Source organism: Siphateles boraxobius, unplaced genomic scaffold (genome assembly GCF_051911475.1).
Source record: "Siphateles boraxobius isolate OS27281-9 unplaced genomic scaffold, OSU_SipBor_1 76, whole genome shotgun sequence".
NCBI lineage: Eukaryota > Metazoa > Chordata > Actinopteri > Cypriniformes > Leuciscidae > Siphateles > Siphateles boraxobius.
This window is the reverse complement of record NW_027509204.1, coordinates 3,912,570-3,935,214: the sequence shown is the minus strand read 5'-3', so window position 1 is coordinate 3,935,214 and position 22,645 is coordinate 3,912,570. Positions and strand designations below refer to the sequence as shown.

The 22,645-nt window shown below is 38.4% G+C and overlaps 2 protein-coding genes across 5 annotated transcripts; one reads left to right on the top strand and one right to left on the bottom strand.

Moving 5' to 3' along the window:
* Window positions 1-273: 273 nt before the first annotated feature.
* rnf114 (ring finger protein 114) lies at window positions 274-13,871 on the bottom strand. The gene is made up of 6 exons (XM_077217753.1): window positions 13,649-13,871; window positions 12,146-12,296; window positions 7,187-7,293; window positions 5,586-5,700; window positions 3,554-3,661; window positions 274-1,544 (listed from the first exon to the last, which is right to left on the bottom strand). Exons 1-6 carry the CDS (start codon window positions 13,765-13,767, stop codon window positions 1,479-1,481), a joined length of 666 nt encoding a protein of 221 aa, XP_077073868.1. The 5' UTR covers window positions 13,768-13,871; the 3' UTR covers window positions 274-1,478.
* Window positions 13,872-14,249: 378 nt separating this feature from the next.
* Window positions 14,250-22,405, top strand: spata2 (spermatogenesis associated 2). Of its 4 annotated transcripts, none has more exons than XM_077217752.1 (4): window positions 14,317-14,551; window positions 16,192-16,295; window positions 16,533-16,982; window positions 17,291-19,600. In XM_077217752.1, the coding sequence occupies exons 3-4, from the start codon at window positions 16,644-16,646 to the stop codon at window positions 18,596-18,598; spliced, it is 1,647 nt and encodes a 548-aa protein (XP_077073867.1). In that variant the 5' UTR covers window positions 14,317-14,551; window positions 16,192-16,295; window positions 16,533-16,643; the 3' UTR covers window positions 18,599-19,600. The 4 variants fall into 4 exon arrangements, 3 of the variants coding, with proteins under 3 accessions (XP_077073867.1, XP_077073866.1, XP_077073865.1); XM_077217751.1 differs by having other exon boundaries at window positions 14,317-14,655; XR_013197417.1 differs by lacking the exons at window positions 16,533-16,982; window positions 17,291-19,600 and adding an exon at window positions 20,870-22,405 and having other exon boundaries at window positions 14,250-14,655.
* The last annotated feature ends 240 nt before the right edge of the window (window positions 22,406-22,645 follow it).

The following is a 22,645-nucleotide window of genomic DNA, read 5'->3' as shown; positions in this document are numbered from 1 at the left end:
AAGAGCTTTAATTTATCAGGATTTAGCACCTTCAGACATGAGAGCTGACAGTCGCTGTGGGACAGAAAATGAACAACGGTAATGGAGTTAGAGCAGACGGGGAGAGAGATTCACACTGTAACCAAATTGAATGCACATGCATTAAACAGAAGGGGGAAAGCAATATGTGAAGGGGTGAAGTAATAAAAACTGTTTTGGAACATGCTTCCAATAACACAATCAAGGATTGAGAAAAGATACACTAAAGTGGTTTCATTTGAAACATTTAAAGGATTTTGAAGGGGGGGAAAAAAAACGTTTATTAACTATACACAAGCAATTCACCCAAGAAACATACAGGCTAATGAATCAGTACCATTAAGCACTAATAATAACAACACATGAATAAAGCAAGCAGAGGATATGACGTATCTGCATCAAACAACATGCAACACTTTATAGTTTCACAAGGTTCCCTTTATAGGCCGCAATTTTATAATTTTGTTCAATATATCGTAGGATTTCAAACTACTGCCAATTTAAACAGACTAAATTGATTACAGAACATATTATAAAACTGCTATCTACAGTATGACTGCTATATAAACATGAACAAAAAGAGGAAGAGTGCACACAGCCTCTACAGGATTACATTTATGAACTCTGAGCTTAAAAATGTCACTCAAAAATTAATATTCTGTCATCATTTACACGTCCTCATATTGCTCCAAACCTGAATGACACTTTCTCCCGTGGAACACAAAAGAAGATACTTTGAAGAACGGTTTGTCCCCACAATGAAAGTCAGCACGTTCAGGACTTGGGATATTTGTTTTGTGGGCCATTCGGGTGATTAACTGCAGAATTGAAATATCTTGGGTGAACTATCCCTTTAAGGGCAGATCAGTACAAACCTTTTGATAAGTCCGACCAAGCCTTGTACATCTACAGTGGATTAATGATACAGTACTGCCCCCTATTGGTTTGAACAAACTCGTCTCAATACATATCTCAAGACTGATCTGTGAAACACACCCCCAACAAGTGTTAAACTGTGGTTTTTCGTATTATTTTGTTAAAAATGTCAGTATTTCTACCATATGAGCTCACCTCAATATCTGAGGTTTCAAAATAACCCATAAAAGGAAAGAAAAACAAAAAAACGGGCCATTCTGTTCCAGTGCCACACAATCTGACATACAAACTTTACTATATTACCACAAATCTGTTATAAAAGGTGAAATAATTATAGATTGGCAGACTCCATTTATATATTTTGACAGCTATGCATGTATATCGTATTGTTTTGTATATGAATATATGTGATCCATGTTTGTTATGACTGAGTTTGAATAAGCAAATCATCAATATTACACCAATGGGAACTTTGGCATTACCAAAATTAGTGTGAGTATAATAATATATCAGAATAGCCCTGAATCCCCTTTTTAAGCACAATCAGTAGTTTATGGTTGTGTTGGTTTAGCCGGGGGTCCATGTCAGTTTTCCAGCATAGAGCGCTGGAGAGCCTCCTGGATCATGGCTTGCTCATCTGTAGCATAATCCTGATACAAACAGAAAAATATCCATTTAACATTGATTACAAGCAGTCTCAACTCAGAACACAGACCGCCAGCAGTTGCATTCACTTAAAGGTTGACTGAACTATTTAAATTAGGTAAAAGTTGACATTGCATACACATTAAATAGTCCATTTTTAGGCAATTTAGTCAAAGCAACTTAAAATATTAAACAGCAAAAACTCATAAGTTTGATCAGTGATGGAAGTCATTTAGAGCAGAATATTTTCCCACTGATCTTATTACTACAATGATTGCTTTCATACTTTAGGTGATCTTTCATTTAATACATTTTATAAAGCAATATAGGATAAGCAATATGAGCGACATGTTTTTTGGTCAATGCATGGTTATTTATAGGGACGTGGAAATATTTGTTATTCAAAATAAGATATTTTGGAGAATGTTGGTAATCAAACCGCTTCTGGTCCCCATTGGCTTATACAGGTGAAACTCGTAAAAATAAGAATATTGTGCAAAAGTTCATGTATTTCAGTAATTTAAATTAAAAGGTGAAACTAATATATTTAGCATATATAACTATATACATAGGCATGATTATACTTTTCAGAGGGCCGACATTTATGTATTTAAAATCCCTTATTTATTGATTTCATGTAATATTCTAATTTTCTGCACTCAAAAAAATAATCTGTTGAACCAAATTAATTAAATTAAGGAAAGGTTTTCCACGAAATTGAATTATATTTATCCAACAAAATCGAATTTGTTCGAAATGATTTGTTGTAATCTTGCTGTATGAACTTAAATTAATTTGGTCAAGACTACTAAAATATTTGTGTCATTCCTACTAGATAGAATTTTGTCAAGTTACCCAGATTTATTTTTTTATAATTGTAGCTAGTTTGACTCAATAGTTACTTCCAATGATAGTAGCTACTAGCATTCGATTTAATTAAAACTTCTTTTCGCATGGAAATATTAGATATGACTAATGCAGGTCTGCAAGTGGGGTTTCATGCATTTGGAGTGTATACTGAGTTCGCACACTCTAATCACAGTCTTCACTATTCTGCATAATGGTAACCACAAAATTCAAAAACATTACATAAAGTCCTCTAAGTTTCTAACATAACTGAACATTAAATACTAACATCAACTAACAACATCTTTACATTTACTGAAAAACACATAAAATAACATTTTAATCCCTAAATTTACCCTCCTAATGCAGTCCCTTGCAAAGCATGCTGGGAACTACAGATCCACTGCCAAGTTAGTTGTCAACAAAAATAATTCATGTAGTTTTCACACAAATGAATTAAGTAAACTTCAGTTTTAAATATATTAGGTTGATTGAACACAATTAAATTAAGTTGTGACAAAATATTAAACAATTGTGTTACTTTTGTTAAATTTAATTAATTAAAATAAGCAAGAGGCAAAATTTATTTTTTTGAGTGTGAGATATTGAATTTGGGGTTTTCATAAGCTGCAAGCCGTAATCATCAAAAGTATAACTTTTGCACAATATTTTAATTTTTCGAGCTTCACCTGTGTAGTATTTTTACCCTACTATGGAAGTCAATGGGGTCCAGCAACTGTTTGATTACCAACATTGTGCTAAATATCTTTTTATTTTATTTCAACAGAACGAAGAAACAGTTTTAATAATAAGTGTACTCAACTTGTTTTGCCGCACAGAGTTAACTCTTTACAGTTTCAGAAGTTTGCACAACTACCTGATACCTGACAACATAAATGGTTTAACACAAAGCTCTGCTAAACTAAAAGGCTTTATATCAGTAAGACGCAATTAATGCCCAGCTTAGCTTAAATTTGACTTGCTATGTATACCAAAGGTAATATACAAGTTAAGTAAAATCTTAATTTACTAAGAGAACCCATGTTAAATCACTGACTAAGCAAACAGAAGGATTGATCTGTGGCTGGATGATTTAGTGTATCGACAGTGTGACATTTTCCTTTTAACAGCGGAAAACCAGCGCATTGAACTGTTATAACCCACTTACCACAAAAGTGTCGTAAGAAAACGCATGTCTTATTCTGAGGTGCTGAAAGAAGTCTGTGCTCCTGTAATTGGGGTCGCCCCAGGGCATGGAGGCACATATGGGGCACACCTGCAGGAGTGAGACGAGGTTCACTAACACAACTCCAGAGCACTAAAACTGTTCATGATATTCAATATACATCACAATATACGTAGATGGACATTGATAACATACTCTTCGCCACTTCTCAGAGTCTTCTCTATTTAAAGAGCCACCAAGAACCTTAGAAATGACCCTATCAAAACTGATATACTGCATAAAGATTTTTTTTCCCCCTAATTCTCATTTATTGTGGCATTGTGCAGAAACTCTGAGATGGTGACTTCTTGCTGGTTAAATTGTTCAGTACATTTATGCAATTTACAATAATCAAAACTGGTTGCAGTGAAGCCTGCTTTGACCGGTTGCATAAAAATAGCCCCTACGTCAATAGTTTGCCCTACTCCTCTCTTTGGGTCATTTTGATCTGAAATTTATATAAAAAAATAAATTTAAAAAATATCAGGTGTTCATCTGAATTGTACCACACTTGAAATAGGAAACACAAACTAGATTCAAGTTTTTGTGGGTATACAAAAATGGGAAATAAAAAAAAGGTTGTTTTTTTCATACAAATTCACATACACACACACACACGAAGGGATGAGACAATAGAATATCCCCAATGTTGAACACACATACCCACACGCACACACACAAACACACACACACACACAAATGAAGGGATGAGGCTATAGAATATCCCAATGCAGAACACAGACACACACAGAAATACATTAAAGAAATCAATGTTTTTTTTATTTTTATAAAAGATTAGTTTTATTTATGTCTAAATATATATATCCGAATGCATACAAAACAAATTCAAGTAAAACTTTATTTCAAATTGGAGTTGTTCCCATATTGCAGTTGATCTGCTCAATATAGAAGCCCCGTAGAGACCCTCTGTGCCCTCTAGTGGCAACAATCATAAAATGTAGGTCAATGACATTGTTCTCCTTGTAAGAGGTACTTAATGACTCAATGCATGACCTAATATGATGTTTTCACTAGAATTGGACTGGAATAATCTTTTTTTGTTGTTGTTTTTGTGAAATAATGTAGAAAAAGACGAAGCTTATTTTCAATTAAAATAAAATAGTTCAAGAATATAGAGGTAAATAAAATGAAAATCATCAACAAAAAAAGAGAAAAAGACTGATATTTATGAACAGGATTTATGGAGAGAAAATGTGTTTCATTTTTAAGCTCTGGGTCATTTTGACCTGCGAGGAGATGATCTGTTAAACTGTGAGGAGGAAAAGAGTAGATGTAAGACCATTCAACTAGCAGTTAGTCAGGCGTCACCAGTCTTACTTTTCAGATTAAAACTAGACCAATCTTCCTTTTATGTAACTGACTTTTAAAGGTTATGACCACTCTTGAAGAAAAAAAACAATTGTCTAGTCTAAGCATTTTATGCAACCAGTCACTACCAGTGTTTAGTGTCCTAAACTTACGGCCATGTGAAAACAAGTACATCCCATGGAAATTATTGGATTTTTGACATATTTGCACACCAGCAATGATTTGATTCAATGCCTATTAATAAAAGTGATACACAGTATATGATAAATAAGTATAGCTGTAACTACGGAGGCCAAGGGTGTACTTACTTTATTCCACAGAAGAAAATAACATTTATTGATATTTTTGTTAAATAAATAATTAAAAAAGTGAATTTTCCTTGTGGGTTTGTTCAAGTATATCAACAGTATTAATAGGCACAGTTTCAAAGAGTCTTGCTTCTACAAATATGTTGGATAAAAAGCCAATAATTTCCACGGGGTGTACTAATTTTTTCATGTGACTGTAACTACAACAAAATATGCTTTAGTTTGTCTCAAGACTAAAGGGGCATTTACATATTCCAAAAATAACTGACATTAAACTACATTACATTTAAACTACATGAAAGACATTCGAAGGTTGAAGAGACGTAGATCCGCCTCACCACTTGGCGCGGGTCGTGTGCGTGGCGTGAGGTGCAGTGCTCCACGAGCCCGTCCTGGTCCAGGTTCTGCTGCTTACAGAAGGGACAGGTGAACGTGTGGCGGTTCGGCACTGAACTAAAGGAACCGGAAAGCAAGCAGTGTGTGTATCAGTCGAGGTGAAGGGTTCAAAAGAAAGGGGTGATCCTCCAATCAGGGGCACTTTCGACTCATTCAAATATCTTTTTCAAGCTGTGAGAAAGGAATAAAGGTCCTAGCATAGCTCAGCAAAAGATGTAAGGATCGTGGGAAGTTTTCAGATTCTTTGATTATTTTTTAAACTTAAAACATTACACTTTTTTTTTTTAATCTTAAAAATAAAGAAATTATAAGTTGTTATAAAAGAAACATTCTTTGAACGATAAAAAGTTCATTCAAATGATTGAATATTCATTCCCCACACAAAACTGTATATTATATATATACATACATACATACATATGTTCATGTAGGCTTTATCTCATGAACCATGTAAGGGAACAGGTTTTTCTGAAAATGTACATTTATTCACTTCATAACTTAATTTGTGCCAACTCCTTCAGACGCATTAAAAAGCATGCTGTTCATTCATCCAACAACAGTGTAAAGACTTTAGGTAATAAGGCTGTTCAGTAAAGGAGCAAAGTAAATAAATACATTCTCTATTTTTTTTTTTCTGGGTTAGGGTTATTATGAACAATCCAGTTCCTAAATTCCTTAATTATCTACTCTTCTTTTTAATATTAAAGTGTGCCTCATTCTGGGTCTCCAGTAGCTCTCAGAATATAAGAAGCGTACATGTTAGGTTGAGTGTAATGGTAAGCATTATTATGTGGCGCCCTGTAGAAGCAACAGAAATGTTCCAGAGATCTTTAAACCGCATCTATTACGTACATTATATTTATGCCTGACTTCATAGAGAGCGAACATGTCCGACAGCATTTCTCACTGCTTAAAGGATTACTTCACTTCAAAATACAATTCCTGTCATCATTTATTCACCCTCAAGTTGTTTAAAACCTTTATGACTTTCTTTCTTCTGCTGAACACAAAGACAGATGTTTTGAAGAATATGGGTAACCAAACAGTTGATGTATTGAAGTATTTGTTTGCCCTACTATAGAAGTCAATGGAGTCCATTAACTGTTTGATTACTGACATTCTTCAAAATATCTTCCTTTATGTTCAGCAGAAGAAAGAAAGTCATAAAGGTTTGAAACAACTTGAGGGTCAGTAAATGATGACAGGAATTTCCTTTTGAAGTGAAGTAATCCTTTACGCAGTGAGAAATGCTGTCGGACATGGACTCTCTATGAAGTCTGTTACATCAGGGTTTGCTATTGCTGTGATCTCACGTATAGTGACAGGTTGTAAAAAAAAGATTTCCACAAATTAATAATCTATAAGAACTGCAATATTCCATAACAAAATAAGAATCATCAATTTTGATTTCATGGTGACTGTAGATGTAAAGATGCTATGTATATAAGGCATATCCTAAATGCATGCATGTATGTAAATATCATATATCCTAATTGAAAAATCACCCTTATACAGTATTAAATGCTGAAGAACGTTATATTACCTGACAATGGAAGGCTGGGTCTTTGAAATGGACTTCATACCATCCTTGATATAGTCTTGATATTTGGAGCAAATTCCTGTGTGGCTTCTCATGTCAGACAAAAGGACCTGGGTAGTAGATACACATTTTAACTAGTAACATCTTGAATTCAGAAAGCAAGCTAAACTGAACAGCACTTGAGGAAATCGAAAGCTCAAATCAGATTGCCTGATAGGACACAATTTCCACAAATCAGGGTGCAGAGGTATTGATCAGTCTGACATGAATTAAAACGCGTTTAAAAGGTACACTGGGTTACCTAAATAATTTAGTAAAACTTAGAAAAATTTAACGGGTCTGTGAACTTTTCACTGTTTTTCATATTAACGAAGTCAATGCTTTGTGTGAAACGACGGCCATCACTGTTAAAGTCCCCCTGTGGTGAAAATCCAGCTTTTAATGTTGTTTATATGTCTGTGCGGTATTTTTAATATGCTTTAAGACAAACCATGTGTAAATTCATAAGTCGACAGCATTGCTGAGTATTTTCTCTTTAAAACTGCAGTGAACCAATGACAGTCTCAAAAACACGGTTTGAAATCGCTGGTGTTTCTGACGTCACAAACTACCTTGTAACCAATCAGATCATCGTGTGATCGTCAACGAGTGGATCTCTGAGTGAGTGAGTGAGTGGAGGCGGGGCTCATTTGAATATTCAGAGAACCGCAAATACTAAATGAGGCAAGGGTGTCGAGTTACTGTACATTCAAACTATTTTAAGGCACGAAGAAACATTTAAATGTCATTTTGGTGATCAAAGACGTGTTATAAGGTATAAAATAAATTTAAAAAACGTGATAAAATGATTGACTACAGGGGGACTTCAACTGGGAAATTACCTTTGATTTAAACTGGCCCTCTCCTAAGAATCTCTGTCCTGTTTGTTCAATAGGTGTTTCGACCAGATAGCGTGTCTGATGATGTATGTGTGATGTATACCTCGTGTTGTGTTGTGTGTTGTGTTGTTTGTGGGCTACACTCACCGAAACATTAGGGGCTTTCGACCGGAGGAACCTTTTCATAGTTCCTAGAACTAGTAACTTTTTGCTTTGTTTGCACCGCAGGAAATAGAAACACCTTTCGGGGGAACTAAATTAGCTAATACCTCAGAGTAGGGTCTAACACAGCACAATAGGAACTAAGTGTACGTTGATTGGTCGAACGCATGCTATACGAAACAGCACCCGAGATTGTTTTAAAAAGCTGTGTAAACGCACACGGTTCACTCCACAATACACACACAGAAAGCAAATTTTCCTGTCGCCTTTGTCTGCGGCGTTGTTCTTTTCTCAGCCTCGAATCCCTCGATGATGTGTAGCCTCGCAGGTTAACATAAGCGATTTCGTCTTTTAGCCCTCCTTTTTGCTCTTTCCATTGCATAACTTATATGTACATTCCATCTCCATTATCACGAATCCCACGACACACACACACACACACACACACAGCCTCCTTCATTCTCCAGTCGTTGCCGTTGTTGAATGCCCCTGTCGTCCAGCTTACGTCACTTCAGAGTTCAGTGTGGCGGAGCGGATGCAATCACACTGTCCTAGGGGAACATGTTCCTATAACTAAATTCCTATGACTACCCGATGCAAAAGCCCCTATGGTCGGTTTCGGGCCCGGGAGAGAGGTAGAACTGGTCCCTGTGTCCGGCGGGTGTGTTGGCTGATAGCGGAGGAGATTGTGTGGAAAAGACTCTGGGGAGCAGAGCCACATTCTTGTTTTCGTCTCTTCTGTTTTCCTGCTCTAATAGTGTAGCTGTGTTTCGTTATTCATTTATTCCTGAAAACTTTAACGTTGACTTCGCTCTGCTGATAGAGTTTTACTCTGGCTCACTCTAGCTCTACTGTCTCTAAATGCTCCTTCACACCGGCGGAGCGTTTTCACAGTTCCTAACTAACAATGGAAGTGCTCGCTTTTTGATTGGGATGGGAATGATTTCAGTTATAGGAACGCCTTTTGGGGGGACTAAATGGTCTCCTACTTAACAGAATGGTCTAACCCAGCACAATCCACCTTTCTCATGATGAGCCTGCGATATAGATTACAGGAGGCACGTCCGGATTGAGGAAGTTCAACTCAAAAAGACTGAGACAAATAATTTCAAATCATAAGGTTGCGCTACAAATAATCCGTATCTGTAAGTTTGACTGAATGAGCTGTAAAATTTCCTTCAGAAATGTTCAGACTCAGGGCCGTGCACAGGGGGGTGGCCCGGTGGCTAGAGCCACTGCCCCTCTGCCCTCATCGACTGAGGTGCCCCTCTTCCCCACCCCCACCGCTCCGCTCAAAACATTCCGCTGATTCCGCCCATATCCGCTCCAGGTTTTCCCGCTCGCTCCGCAGCATCACTCACAGTATATTTGTCTGCGCGGCGCTCTCTTGAAACTGATGACCCTTTCACACTGGCAGTTTAGTTCGGAACGGGGCACGGTTCGCATGAAAAATCGCTAATGTGAACGCTGTCATGTGGACCCGGGTGCGCCTGGGGTACCGAACCTGAGCCTGCCTGGAGGAGGTGGTCTGAGTTCGGTTGCTCCTGAACTGTGCTGCGGTTCGCGTGCATGTGAAAGCAACACGGACTTGGGTGCGCACTTGTTCAGGAAGTTAGTTAAAATAAAACACACGTAAGGGATGAAGATTTACCTTGGATACGAGCAAGAGTGAGCCTGCAGTGTATTCGCGCATAGTGCGTGCAAATCAGGGCAACAAATTAATCAACTGTCTCCTCAAAAGAGTCCATTTGCAAACAGCGGGAAGACACAGTAAACCTGTGCTGTTCACTCAGCTATGCATAATAGCACCAAATTAATAAAAAACACAATATATTGACCCGCGTCGTGTTTTCTATCATGCGCCGTGCACGTTTGCAATGACGTAAGATGCACGCAAACGCACCAGAGTTCGATAGAATCAAGTTGAGTGTGAAACCAGACCAACGTTGCGAGGGGGCGCCGGGAACAATCGCGCTCGGCCTCGGACCGCAGCAAACGAGCCCAGTGTAAAAGCATCACGAAAGCTGTCGCATTAACAGGTAGGCTATGCAAGACAGTGGTTGAATCTGCGAAATTATTCTTTTTTTATTTCTATTAATGTCAGTAATGTTTTGCTCTTGGTCTTCTACTAGTGCTAACAACTTGTACAACATATCTACGTTCTTAGAATTAGCTGCTTGTCTAATCAAATTATTGTAGGCTACTCTCGATCAGATCTAATACCAATAACTAAATGTTCTGTTGTTGGCACACTTTGTAGACAAAGTGGTATGAATAACACCCCTGGTTAGAGTATTCTCCTGATAAAGTCTAAAATGTAATAACTGAATAATTTGTGTTAACAAGCAACCACCCCCTTAGTGCCCCTTTTTTTTGGTTTAGGCCACTGCCCCTCAAAATGTCTGTGCACGGCCCTGTTCAGACTTCAAGATAATAATGTAAAGCTTGGTATTTTAATGTGACGTGGTATAACAAGACTATCTGAGGCATGAGCTGTTTTCAGACGCTACCTTCTTTTCCTGCAGATTATTTTCTTTTTTTATATTTTGTATTCCACTGTAAGAGTATGAAAAAGGATAACATATACTGTGCATTTGTGGTCTGCTTTCCTGATTTAATTTACGATATATATCGCATTAATAATTCACTGGAATGCACTAAGAATCTCTCATTTTCTCCCCAAATCCTCACGTCTCTTTCCAGGTCTGTTTTCACATAGATGCTTTAAAATAGAATTGTCTCCATTAGCAGTGTTTACTGGAACGTTTCTGAAATAAGTAAATACAATATTTATTGTCTGTCCAAATTACGGAAATCACTTTGAAATATTATCACTCAATGTTCCAGTTACTGAATATTTTTAATTAAGGCAACGCGTTACATAATACAGGCAAATATTACTACAGAGATATTTAACACGTCCATAATATTGCTGCAGAAATATTCAAGCTTTTGGGGTTCATCTGCATGCGCTTCCTGGTAGCAGTATCCGTGACAGATGGTAACAACAACAAAAAAGACAAGAGTCTCAAAATGAGTCGTTGGCTAGACGGATGTGTTTGACCATTGTATTCGCGTCTTGGCATCTTTTATAGCGTCTTGCACAGGAAACAGCGTTTTCAAAACACAGTGCTCAATTAAAGGCAGTTTAACTTGTAAGAACCCTAGGAATGGCCACGGACTGTAGGGGAAAAGCAAGTTCCTTCAAGTGCATGTTTACATGGAAAATAATTGAAAGGCAGCGCACGCAGTGGAATTAAAAAACAGGTTTTGTGGAAACTGCACTATGCCGTTTCTCTAGTTTTGGAGTATCTGAGCTGAGGCACGAAGGCTCTGCCCTCTTCTGGAAATGGGGGCGGGGAGCAGCAGCTCATTTGCATTTAAAGACACGCACACAAAAACATCTAGATGTTTTTGCTTCCACCCAAAAGCGGGCATTTTGGACATGCTATAATACATGATCTGAGGGGTATTTTGAGCTGAAAATTAGGTCACATTCTGGGGACACATAAGACTCATATTACATCTTATAAAAAGGGGCATAATAGATCCATCAGTTTCTGTCACTGCCATGAATTAATCACCGCACAGAACATGAAGAATTTGGAAATCTTCAGAAGTCAGCGGTCTACAACAGGCCTAAACCTTCCAAGGTATCTTTTTTTTGTCAATATTTCAACACTACTTGTCCCTAATTTCTTTAATATTTCCTGTACAACCATTTAATGCATTTTTTCTATTATCTGTTTGTCAATTGTTGCAGTATAATCTAGTTCAGATAAACATGTCCCTACTGTGTTTAGCAATCTCCTCCTGATTGAGTGGGTGTTTTTTGGCCAGAAAAAACTCACTTATAAATTAATAAGTAATGCCATCTAAACGTAACATACACAGTTCAACTCGCATACATGCACCCACACACCTCTTTTGTACAGCCTTTGCACCTCCCGACTGATCTCTGCATCAAGTCCTGTAAACGATCTGCCTTCTCCCACTTGTGCAGATCAGACCTGCAGACTGCACACACAGGTTTCTGAGGCCGCAAGCACTCCCGAAGGCAGCTTTCACAGAATCTGACCAGACCAAAGGGATATAGCTATGTTTGATTTAAAATAGTAATGTTTGATGCAAATATGCTCATTTGGATGACAACAAAACAATCCCACTTTCCAACAAGATACATGACTCTGTTTCTCACTATGTAGGGTGAATTAAGGGTGACGGAGACAATTTTCTCGCCTAATGGTTGAAAATAAACACTTTTTTGCTGAGTCCTATCTGTGAGACCACAAAATCAAAATGGGACGCCCTCATTGGTGTGACATTATGTTGGTGGGCGGGGGATGCATCAAACAGGAAGTTGACCCTGAAATGCATGAAGTAAGGAAAATAACAAGCCTTAAAATTATCATAACCACTGTTTTACACACACATTTGATGGAACCATGAATATGATGCCTACTGCAACACAATCAGTAAAAATGCGTTCATTTCATGCTTCTATTTTCAGAATTAGTTTTTTATTTATTTTTATTTTGTCCCATTGGGTGATTGGGGCAGTGCTTAAAGACTTAGCTAATTAAGAAAATTATTAACCTGGCAATAGATAACCATTGATTATGCTCTAAATTTGTGTTTTCCAACATTTACACTTGTGCCAACCCTAATCAACCACAAAACTGTTGGGCTGTTTGGCACAGTTTGCATAAAAATGTATGTCATGTATCCATTCACTATAATATAAACTTGTGTCCTGTTCAAATGGATAGTTAACATCTTCAGATTACAGAAATGTATAATGTGTCGGGGTGATGTTTTTAATTTATGTCAAGAAACTCCTTTTTTTTAAACTGTCCCAATCACCCTTAATTCACCCTATTAACTTATATAAATACACTTGAAGGTTTCATCAACACTGTTACCACCATTACCCCCCCCCCCCCCACCCCACCCCATTTAAAGTAATAAACTATCCATGAATCAACATACTCTTTAATCTATTTTAACAAAGTATTCCTCTTTTTATCGCTTTTACTGGTGTTTTGTTATGATTGTCGGTAATGTATGACCCTTGAAATGTATATAAAAGTACTTTTTTTTAAACCTCATCAAAAATGGAAAAGACCCCGTTTCATAGGTCACTGTGGGTGTTGTAGTTTGATCAAAGCATAATTAAGCTAGCACTACAATTCCCACAATCCCACATTGCAAAGTTTTCTACACAAGAAACAAAACTGAAAGTAACAAATTTCTGTCTTCTGGGTAACTCATATCACAACTACATTTATTGATCATTATTGGGCACAATCATATTAAGTACATGACATGAAGGCTGTGCGTCGGTTTCACGTGATAACGAAATAAACATTACACATGTCAATCGAGAAGTTACTGCGGTAAGGCACTAGACCTCATGGATACTCACGTATGTCCGCACTGTGTGGTCATCGGACAGATAAATATCTCCAAACACACTGGACACATGAATTCATTATCTTCAGCATCGTTCACATCAGTTTGAGTTATTGTTTTGAGCATTGCCATGTCTGCTGCGCTGTGTTTCCGTGTTCTTGAACTCCTCCAGTCCGGTGAGATTCACTGTCGGGATGGGAGGAGCACAAACTCAGCTGATCTCATGCACACGCATGAGAAATTACATTAATACAAACCTGTTTGACTAATGACAAAAAGCCGCAGAGGTTACCCAAATGAGTGAAAGATGGTACAGATGTAGTGTGTGCGTGTGTCGTCTTTTAATCAAGAGTTATGAGCGCGATATTGCTGCTAGTGGTATCCGATTCATAAATGAATCACTTCAACCGGTTCTTTGAATTGATTCGGAAGGCGTGAATAAGAAAATCATGGATTTCTACTCGACTGCAAGATAGTTGATACCTTAGACAATAATAAATACGTATTTATTATGTCTACGGTTAAAACTTTTTAGTGTGAAATTGGTGGGTGAAAAACGTAAACAACGTAACATTGACAGAAAAAATGTCCTTACTGGAATGACAACAACAAATTGGAACACATACGTCGTCACTAAATATTTGTACAATTACAATCCAACGCTAACTGAACATGACGTGGTGTTTGAGCAAACATTGTTGAAGTAGAAAATAAAAAACAAAGACGTTGAATGCAGCGCAGGGACTTCTGGGATTTTGAGCGATGACTCAAATGAATCGAATCATGTAAGCGAACCGACTCGCTGAATGAACCGGAGATTCCAAGGCTAGTCCTATCTGCAGCCTCGGGAGCGCGCAGAGGAGGCAGTGTGGCGCATGCGCAGTGTGGCGATGGGGATTTCCAGCGGAACATGAAGGTAAGAGGCGCTGGATGATGGGGAGGAGGGCGGCTCAATAATGGTGCCCAGCACCGCACGACACTCAACGGGCATGTTTACATTCAAGTCTTGTTCATATTGAGGTAATTAAAAAGTAAATGAAGGATGGTGTGTGGTTAAATTTTGTGGTGTGTGGATTTACAGGGCCCTACAACTGCGCTAATGTTAGCAGTGGTGTGCTAACTGCATCTGATATCAGCCATAGAAACGAGTTAAGAGTTGAGTAACGATAATATTAATGTCTATTCCTGTAATAAAAACACTTGTTAAGAGATCAGATCGGACTGTCTGGTGCTTTGACAGATTTATTTACTAAGTAAACGAGACTCATATTAGCTGTGTTGCTAAACACACGTCACTGTTTATCACTGTAGCAATGCAATGTAGGCAGAAATAACCATCTGTTAATACTTCATTGTTCTCTGTAAACCCTGGTTTGTTTAGGTGGATTTTTACACATTTTCTATGTTCAGTATGATGTTGTGATTATGATAGAATGATATCCTGATGGTGGTGATGACAATAATAATGATAGATAGATAGATAGATAGCTTAGTGTGTTAAATCTATGTATTTGGTAGCTTGAATGACAGTCTCATCAGTTTTCATTGAAGGTAAATGCTGGGAATACTGTGTACTCAGTTGGCAGCCTAACCAATGAGGAACGTGGAAGAGGTTTGTGTGGACTTCTTGTACACAGTCCACAATCACTACTCGAACTAGTAGTTTTGAGCTCCTGTGTTATATACAGGATTATATACACAAAGCTTTGTGGAAAGTTCCAAATTCCTGTCATTCACAAGATTGACAAATCAAAATTTGTCCCCTGTCCTTACAAGTTTTTTTTTTGTTGTTGTTGTTTTTTTTATCTAATTTGCTGATGATTTCAGTATCTATATATTACCTGGAGAAAGATTTCAGTTTTAATTCCAATTCATCTCAAATTATCAATAAACTCAGGAAGTATTTTGCATGCTGCTATCTTTGGACACAGACATCTATGAGTCAATCACCTGAGCAGTAAATGCTGATTGGCTGATGGAACCAACTGTCCGAAACCTTTCATTGCTCATGAGCTGTTATATCAAGGGCAAAAGTTTAGTTTTTCCAATTTTGTGTTAATCCATTTTATTTAAATGCCATTCAAAGAAACAGTATCATTATTATAATGAAATATTTGTAGTGTATATGTTGCCTTTAAAAAAAAAAAAATGCATTTTGTACAAATACATGACTACATTTTAATGTCTGTTAGAGGAGGAGGATTATTTTCTACCTAAATTTGTGTTGTTATGGCATCTACCAGCAGGATCTAACTGCCCATGCTAACTTTCAAACATTTTACTCCGTTTAGGCTAACCCATATTCAAATCCATTCCACATAATTGCACAAATTTCCATTCACAAAAGCTCAAAACATTTTTAAATACATCCTACTATAATTTAGACCACATGACAAATATGTAATGTTCATTCTCATGGTCTGCTTTGGTCTTTCTGTGATGCATACCTGCATTATTAACTAGCTCTGTGATTGCAGGTCAATAGACTGAGCCAAGCCTCCACTTATTACACAGAGTGGTGTTATTTAAACAGATTTTGTTTTTCTCTCATTGCAGCAGCTGGAGGTATTGGACATGGTGTTTTAAACCTATTCTCCTCTCTGCAACCCCTGACCTTCAACCTACTGCAGGGGGAAAACCTGACAGTAAGGCCTAAAAAGGTGAGGAGTCTCCATTCAGCCCCCAGTTCAACCACCTTCTCATGTCATGTTGCTTCTTTTGAGGTGTTTTGGCTCATGAGGCACCCAGAGATGCCTATAACAGCAGGAAAGAGCCCTGGTTAAGGGGTTCGCCCAAATTAAACCGCACACCTCTTCGCTTTCATTATTCCATATCACTCCTTTTGAGGATGATCGCGACTTGTTGATTTTCCTCACTACACTGCACCGTTGTCCCAGGTCTTTCGGTGTCTAGTGGGAGAGAGGCCTTGAGATGGCAAGGGGTCCCATTTAAAGAAACTCCTGGATTGTGGGATAAGCGGTTGCCAGCTACGCAGCGCACTGCCACCAATGGATGCCAAGTTGCGAGAAGATCTGTTCCGCAGGTATGTGGCATCTCTGGAGAATCGGCTCGAGGAGGGAACCGGTGAAGGAGGAGGAGGAGGAGATAAGCCAGGGGCTAAGACTGAGGAAGCACTGATTTCCACTGCAACGGCACTGCTAGGCTCATATCAGCCTGATCCCGGGCAGCGCTTTCGCATGGTTCGGTTCTACGACGTAGCAGAGAACTCACTGAGAACTCAGAGAGGCGCAAACTTGCGGACATTGGAGACAGCCTTTGCGACGCTGGAAACCATCTCTACCAACTTGTTGCTCTTTCCGTGGAAGAAGGAGTTCCGTTGCATTAAGGTGAGTCGAGAGATTGAAGGATTAAAAAAAAGGCCAAAAAATTACAATTTAGCAGTTCTTGACTTCTGTGGAGCACAAAAGGAAAGATGTTTCTTTTTGGGTGAACTACGATATATCAGAGGAAACAAGTTGTGTGAGGAGCTAAGGTTGTAGATTCAGTGCATTTTGGGGTTGTTATTGAACCTTTTATTAATACCTTACCTTACATTTTCTTGTTTGTGAATCTGAAAGATATCAGACAAGACAGTGTGAATGTCATAATTCCCTTTGCTTTTGACAGTTTAATGACTTTTCTTTCACCCTTACAGACCTTCACAGGGCCATATGTGTACCAGTTGCAGTCGGTGATATGCGACGCGGACCTGCGTTCACTTCTGCGCTCCATGGGCTATTCAAAAGACCAAGAATTGCAGTACCACGTCCGGGACCATCCGGGCGGAGCCTCCCACCTTCGGCAGCTTTCCTTTGAGCTGCTTCTTGCCCAGGCTGAATGCCGGTTACTCAGCGAGGTCGTGTCCATGTCTCGGGGCTTCGCCTCGGAGCTGGAGGCCGTGGATGTGAGGAGGAACACCAGAGAAGATGCAGCAGGGTGTGCTGACGCCCTCCGCCGACGGGACAGCCTCACCGGAGAATTGTCACGCCTGTCGGTGCGGCCCGTGGATATCGACCGTGCCCATCTTAGGCGAAGCGGTCGACCCTCCAAATCAGTGGATGTAACAGACAGCGCAGGACACTGGCACCAAGCCAGCAAGCCCGTGTTAAAGGCTTCGCTTAGCCTCCGCAAAGAGCCGTTATTCGTCGACACGGAGGAAGACATAAAGGATGAAATCCTACGACCGAGTCCCTCGCTTTACCCCGTGGTGGCTCCGCCCTCGTACAGCCCAGTGGCGGACTTCTTTCCCATCCAGTCGCCCCCGTCCGAGCCATACTACCACTTGTCCTCACTGGATGAGGTGGACTTGTACACTGAGCGGGGTTTGGGTGGCCTCCAGACGCCTTCCAGACCGCCGAGCCGGGAGCCTCGAGAAGCTCGGGACGGTTGGGTTCTGAAGGGGCACATGATGAAATGCCAGGGCTGCGGGATGGGCTGCCCTTCGCTCTCCTCCTGCCAGCGGTGCGACATGATCTTGTGTTCGTCCTGCCATGCGGTGGAACCGACGCCATGTTGCGGCTTCCAGGATTACACTAAAACTTCCCGCCCTCTGGACGGATACATGCCCATCAAGGAGAAGTTGTCCGTCTACTCCAATGCCCACTCCCACACTCACCCTCACCCTCTCCCCCACGCTCAGTCCCACTCGCTGTTGCTGGACAAAGCTGTGATGAGCAGCAAGCTGTTTCCCAGTAAACCCGTGGGATCGGTGGTCAGCTCCGTCAACAGCGGCGGCAGCAGCAGCGGAGGGGAGCGGATGAGTTTGGGTGGCTCCCGTTGTGGCTTTTGCAACAAGCCCGGGGCCTCCCACACCTGTGTGAACTGCTCTAAGGTGTCATGTGACATATGCATGAGCCTGTACGGCAGTGATGTGTGCACACGCAAGAATCCTCATCATAACTTTGTGCCCAATCATCAGCTCAATTTCAAATCCAGCACCATATCCCACCTCGTGTATCGATAGACCGGTAACACAGCCACGCTTCAGTTGTGCACTACACCTCTATTGCTCCTTTTATCTCTGCTTTTTTCACACTTGATTTGTTTTGTTATTTTTATTTAACGTTTCCTGCTCCCTCTCTCAGTTGGCGGTTGTTTTGGTCATGTGATGTTGCTGTGCACTTCTTGTCCCTCTGTAGCTCTACTTTATCAAGGACAAAAAAAGGTGTTTTAACCAGAGAAATCCATTCAGTATCAATGTTTGTTAACTTTAAAATAACCATGCAGCGTGAACTGTGAAAGTTTAGCAGAGACTTCACCCTGGGATTGAATTGAGTAAGTTGGAACTTCTCAAACTTGAACAAATGAAAGAAAAAAAAATATATTACACTGGACGTAAATAGTATATATTTTGAATTGTGTAACTGTAGATCTGTGTAAGACTTTTCCAGTTGAATGGGGTTTAAGTTGTGAATTTGTATCAGCACTTCTAGTTGCTGTTAAGTCCCTATATTGAGTCCTCTGACAGGGAATGCCTTGTGGGTTTACCCCTAAGAAGTCAGCCTACGCTGTTCAAAAATGCTGCTGTTGAAAGTAAAACCAGGAGAGGGCACTCCTGGCTTCAACATGTTTTGCAAGAACCATGAATCTCTTCTTGGCAAAGTTCATGCACATACTGTTTGATTATGTCTGTGTACATGTTTTTTCCTCTGTCCAGGTTTCCTTTACATTAATGTAACCTGTTAAGTTTTTAATTGATTTGAAATGGAGAATAATTTAATATTTTGCTACACTGACTGTCATTAGAAACGGTTTAAAGTTTGAGTTTTTTTTTTTTTTGTTAATTCATTGTACATGAAATGTATGTACACATACCATGACAAACTAAAGTGTTACTACTGGGTGAATGTCACAAAGGATTGTATGGGTCATATTTCACCCCAAAATCCAAATAAGACATTATATTATGCTTAGAGAAAATAAGATTCTCATTATTGCACTGAAAAAAATACAGCTTTGAAAATCATCCTTTTTGGTCTAGAATTGTTTTTTTCTGAACTCAGTACAACAAATACTACCACATTCTTACAGTAGTACTTAAAGAAGTGTTGTTTTCACTTATGGTTGAGAATTATGGTCACGGTTATGAGAATTATAATTTTTTTCAGAGTGTATTTTATGGGGAATTGTACTTAATTGTTAAGAAGAAAATGCCATAAAGAAATGGTCCAGCATAGGCTTCATTTTCTTTATGAAGAATACTAATTCTTGCATTTCCTTTTTTATTTCTTTTGTTGTTTTGTTTTTATTCTGGAGTAAAATATGACTTGGACATATTTTTGTGAAATTCACCCTAATAAGAAATTTTTAGTCATTATAGTCACAATTTTCAAAAGTTGGCCTGATTTATATTATTCCATGAAGGTAACACTAATTAAAGTATATATATATATATATATATATATATATATATAGATTTATATATTTGTGTATATGTATGTACACACACTGGCTGACTACTAAAAAAAAAATTGCTGTTTGGATTTAATTAGGCAAATGCTTAAGAGTCTATGATTGAATCATTATTGCAGTGATTATTATGTTATATGCCAATTGACGGAGTAAGTAAGCTTTTCATTTCTTAAACAGCCATGTAGGAAGACACATCATGGCCATATTCCAGGATGACAATGTCAAGAGACATCAGGCTCAAACTGTGTAAGAATGGTTGGGAGCATCATGAAGAATCATTTACAAACATGAATCGGCTCCTCTGAGTCCAGATCTTAAACTCACTGAAAGTCTGTGGGATGTGCTGGAGGAGACTTTACAGAGTGCTGGACTCTTGCATTGACAATAGAAGATCTGGACTAAAAATTGATGCACCTTTTGTTGGAAATAAATGGTATTCCATCAATATGGCCATGCTGTTTTTTTCCTACATGGTTTAAGAAATGAAAAGCTACTCACTCCATCAGGGTTAGAAGAACTATTGCCAAACATGTAATATGCTAGATAAATAAAAAATCTCTGCAATAATGATCCAGTCATAGACTTTTAAACATTTGCCAATTTAAATCCAGACAGCAAATATTTTAATTATTTTGTTTAGCTGGGCTGTGTATGTGTGTGTGTGTGTGTGTGTGTATATATATATATATATATATATATATATATATATATATATATATATATATATATATAATTATTATTATTATTTTTGTTATTTTTTTTTCTGCCTTTACGAACAGAACAAAGTCAGTATATCATTCTGGATACATATCTTTAATTTCAGAGACCTTTCAGCCTGCTCTCCTTGCTGCCTTAGGTGACCTGAAGGCTGCACACAATGCAGGACTTGATGCTTAATGTCTGTACGCAGCATAAAGCGAGGGCCAAAAAAAAAAAAAACTCGTCAGGGAAACAGAAGCACAAGACATGAAGATGGCATGTTCTGACAAAGTAACTTCAGTTTGTGTTTTTGATTTAGTGAAATGAGTGTTAGTGGATGCAGCTCGTCCTCTAGCCTTTGTCTTTCTGTTGAACAATACTCTGCTTCCTCCTTAAAATTCTGCAGTTGTTTCCAGTACAATACAGCAGCCAAGAATTTTGTGATTGGATTTTCCACCCAAATGACAGCATGATTAACCAGTCAAAACTGCTATGTGCCAAACACCCACAGGCTGTGAAGGTAGAACCATACCTGTACTGCTTATCTGCACAGTAACTGAGCCATTTGAAAGGGTTTTAACCTTGGGGGATGGATGACGCTTTCTCTCACACACGTCATCTTAACCTTTTAATCTGTTTGTGTGGTAATTTCACTGGAGATGAACTGATGATGAGTGAATTGACCCTGACACACACACACACCCAGAGACACGTACTCTTCTGCTCCTCGTTTTCCTGCGCTTCATCAAGCATTAGTCAGATCTCTCTCTGTCGTGGTGGGGCCAAGAGGCTGGGTGGGTCAGGGGGTGTGTCAGTAAAAGTATAATCCTATAATTATATAAATTAATTAAAGCGATGATTTTATAAAATAATTTCAAAAATAAAATTCTACAAAAAAGCACTGCCTTTGGTGTTTGGGTTTTGGATTCAAACGAGCTTAAACTCTCAGAATGTTTCAGTAAATAAGTGTTTTCAGTGGAAAACTGTTAAACACAATTGTTTGCTACAACAACATTGAACCATTTTGTGGAAATATGATAATATAATGTTATTATAATTTAAATTGGACTACTTTTCAAATTGTGTTTCATAAACCAACATCTCAGGAAAATGTTATGGGGTTTCAAATCAAAATATGACTTTCTGTTACAGAACAGGGCATTGATTGTGTACGTGTCCACTGTAGAGACACCAGGACTTAAATCTTGTTTATCAGGCATTTTGGGATACACAAGTGAATAGGGAAAGAAAGTATACATCAACATTCCTATGAAATATTAAGATATTATTATTCAAATGTTGCCAATTATTACTCCTATTGTTAGACTTCTTTTTTTTTTCATTAAATGTTTCCCCAAGAAACATTGATGTGCAAATTAGATACAGTGTATAGATAAATTGCATTGAATGGGAATATTCATAATTTTACCCACATATTTCATAAAGTAAAATTGTGCATCAATTCCTTCCGTTATATATTTCATAACATAGTTAAGAATCATCTTTATATAAAATTTGGTTAAAAAAAAAATCCTGAAACCCAAAAATGTATTGGTGAATGAAAAAATATCCCATTGTTTTTGCCATATAATTCAATACAATTTTCCTGGTGTCCACTAAAGAGGACATAGCATAACATATGAATAAAATGTCATTTTTCATTTTTTACCATTTGTTTCTTATGCTCTAAACAATGTGATGACATGAAAAAATAGTCTTGGGGTCTCAGGAGGATATTGCACTGTGTGTACAATTGTTCGAAGATTCACTCTGGCTTTTGTGCGAAGGGCTATTTAGGCTGTAATGCTTTAAAAGCCTCTTACAAAGACTATTGAAACAAAGGCATTTTTCAAAAGGCTCAAATTTCAAATCTAAACAAAATTTACACATTTGTAGCTGA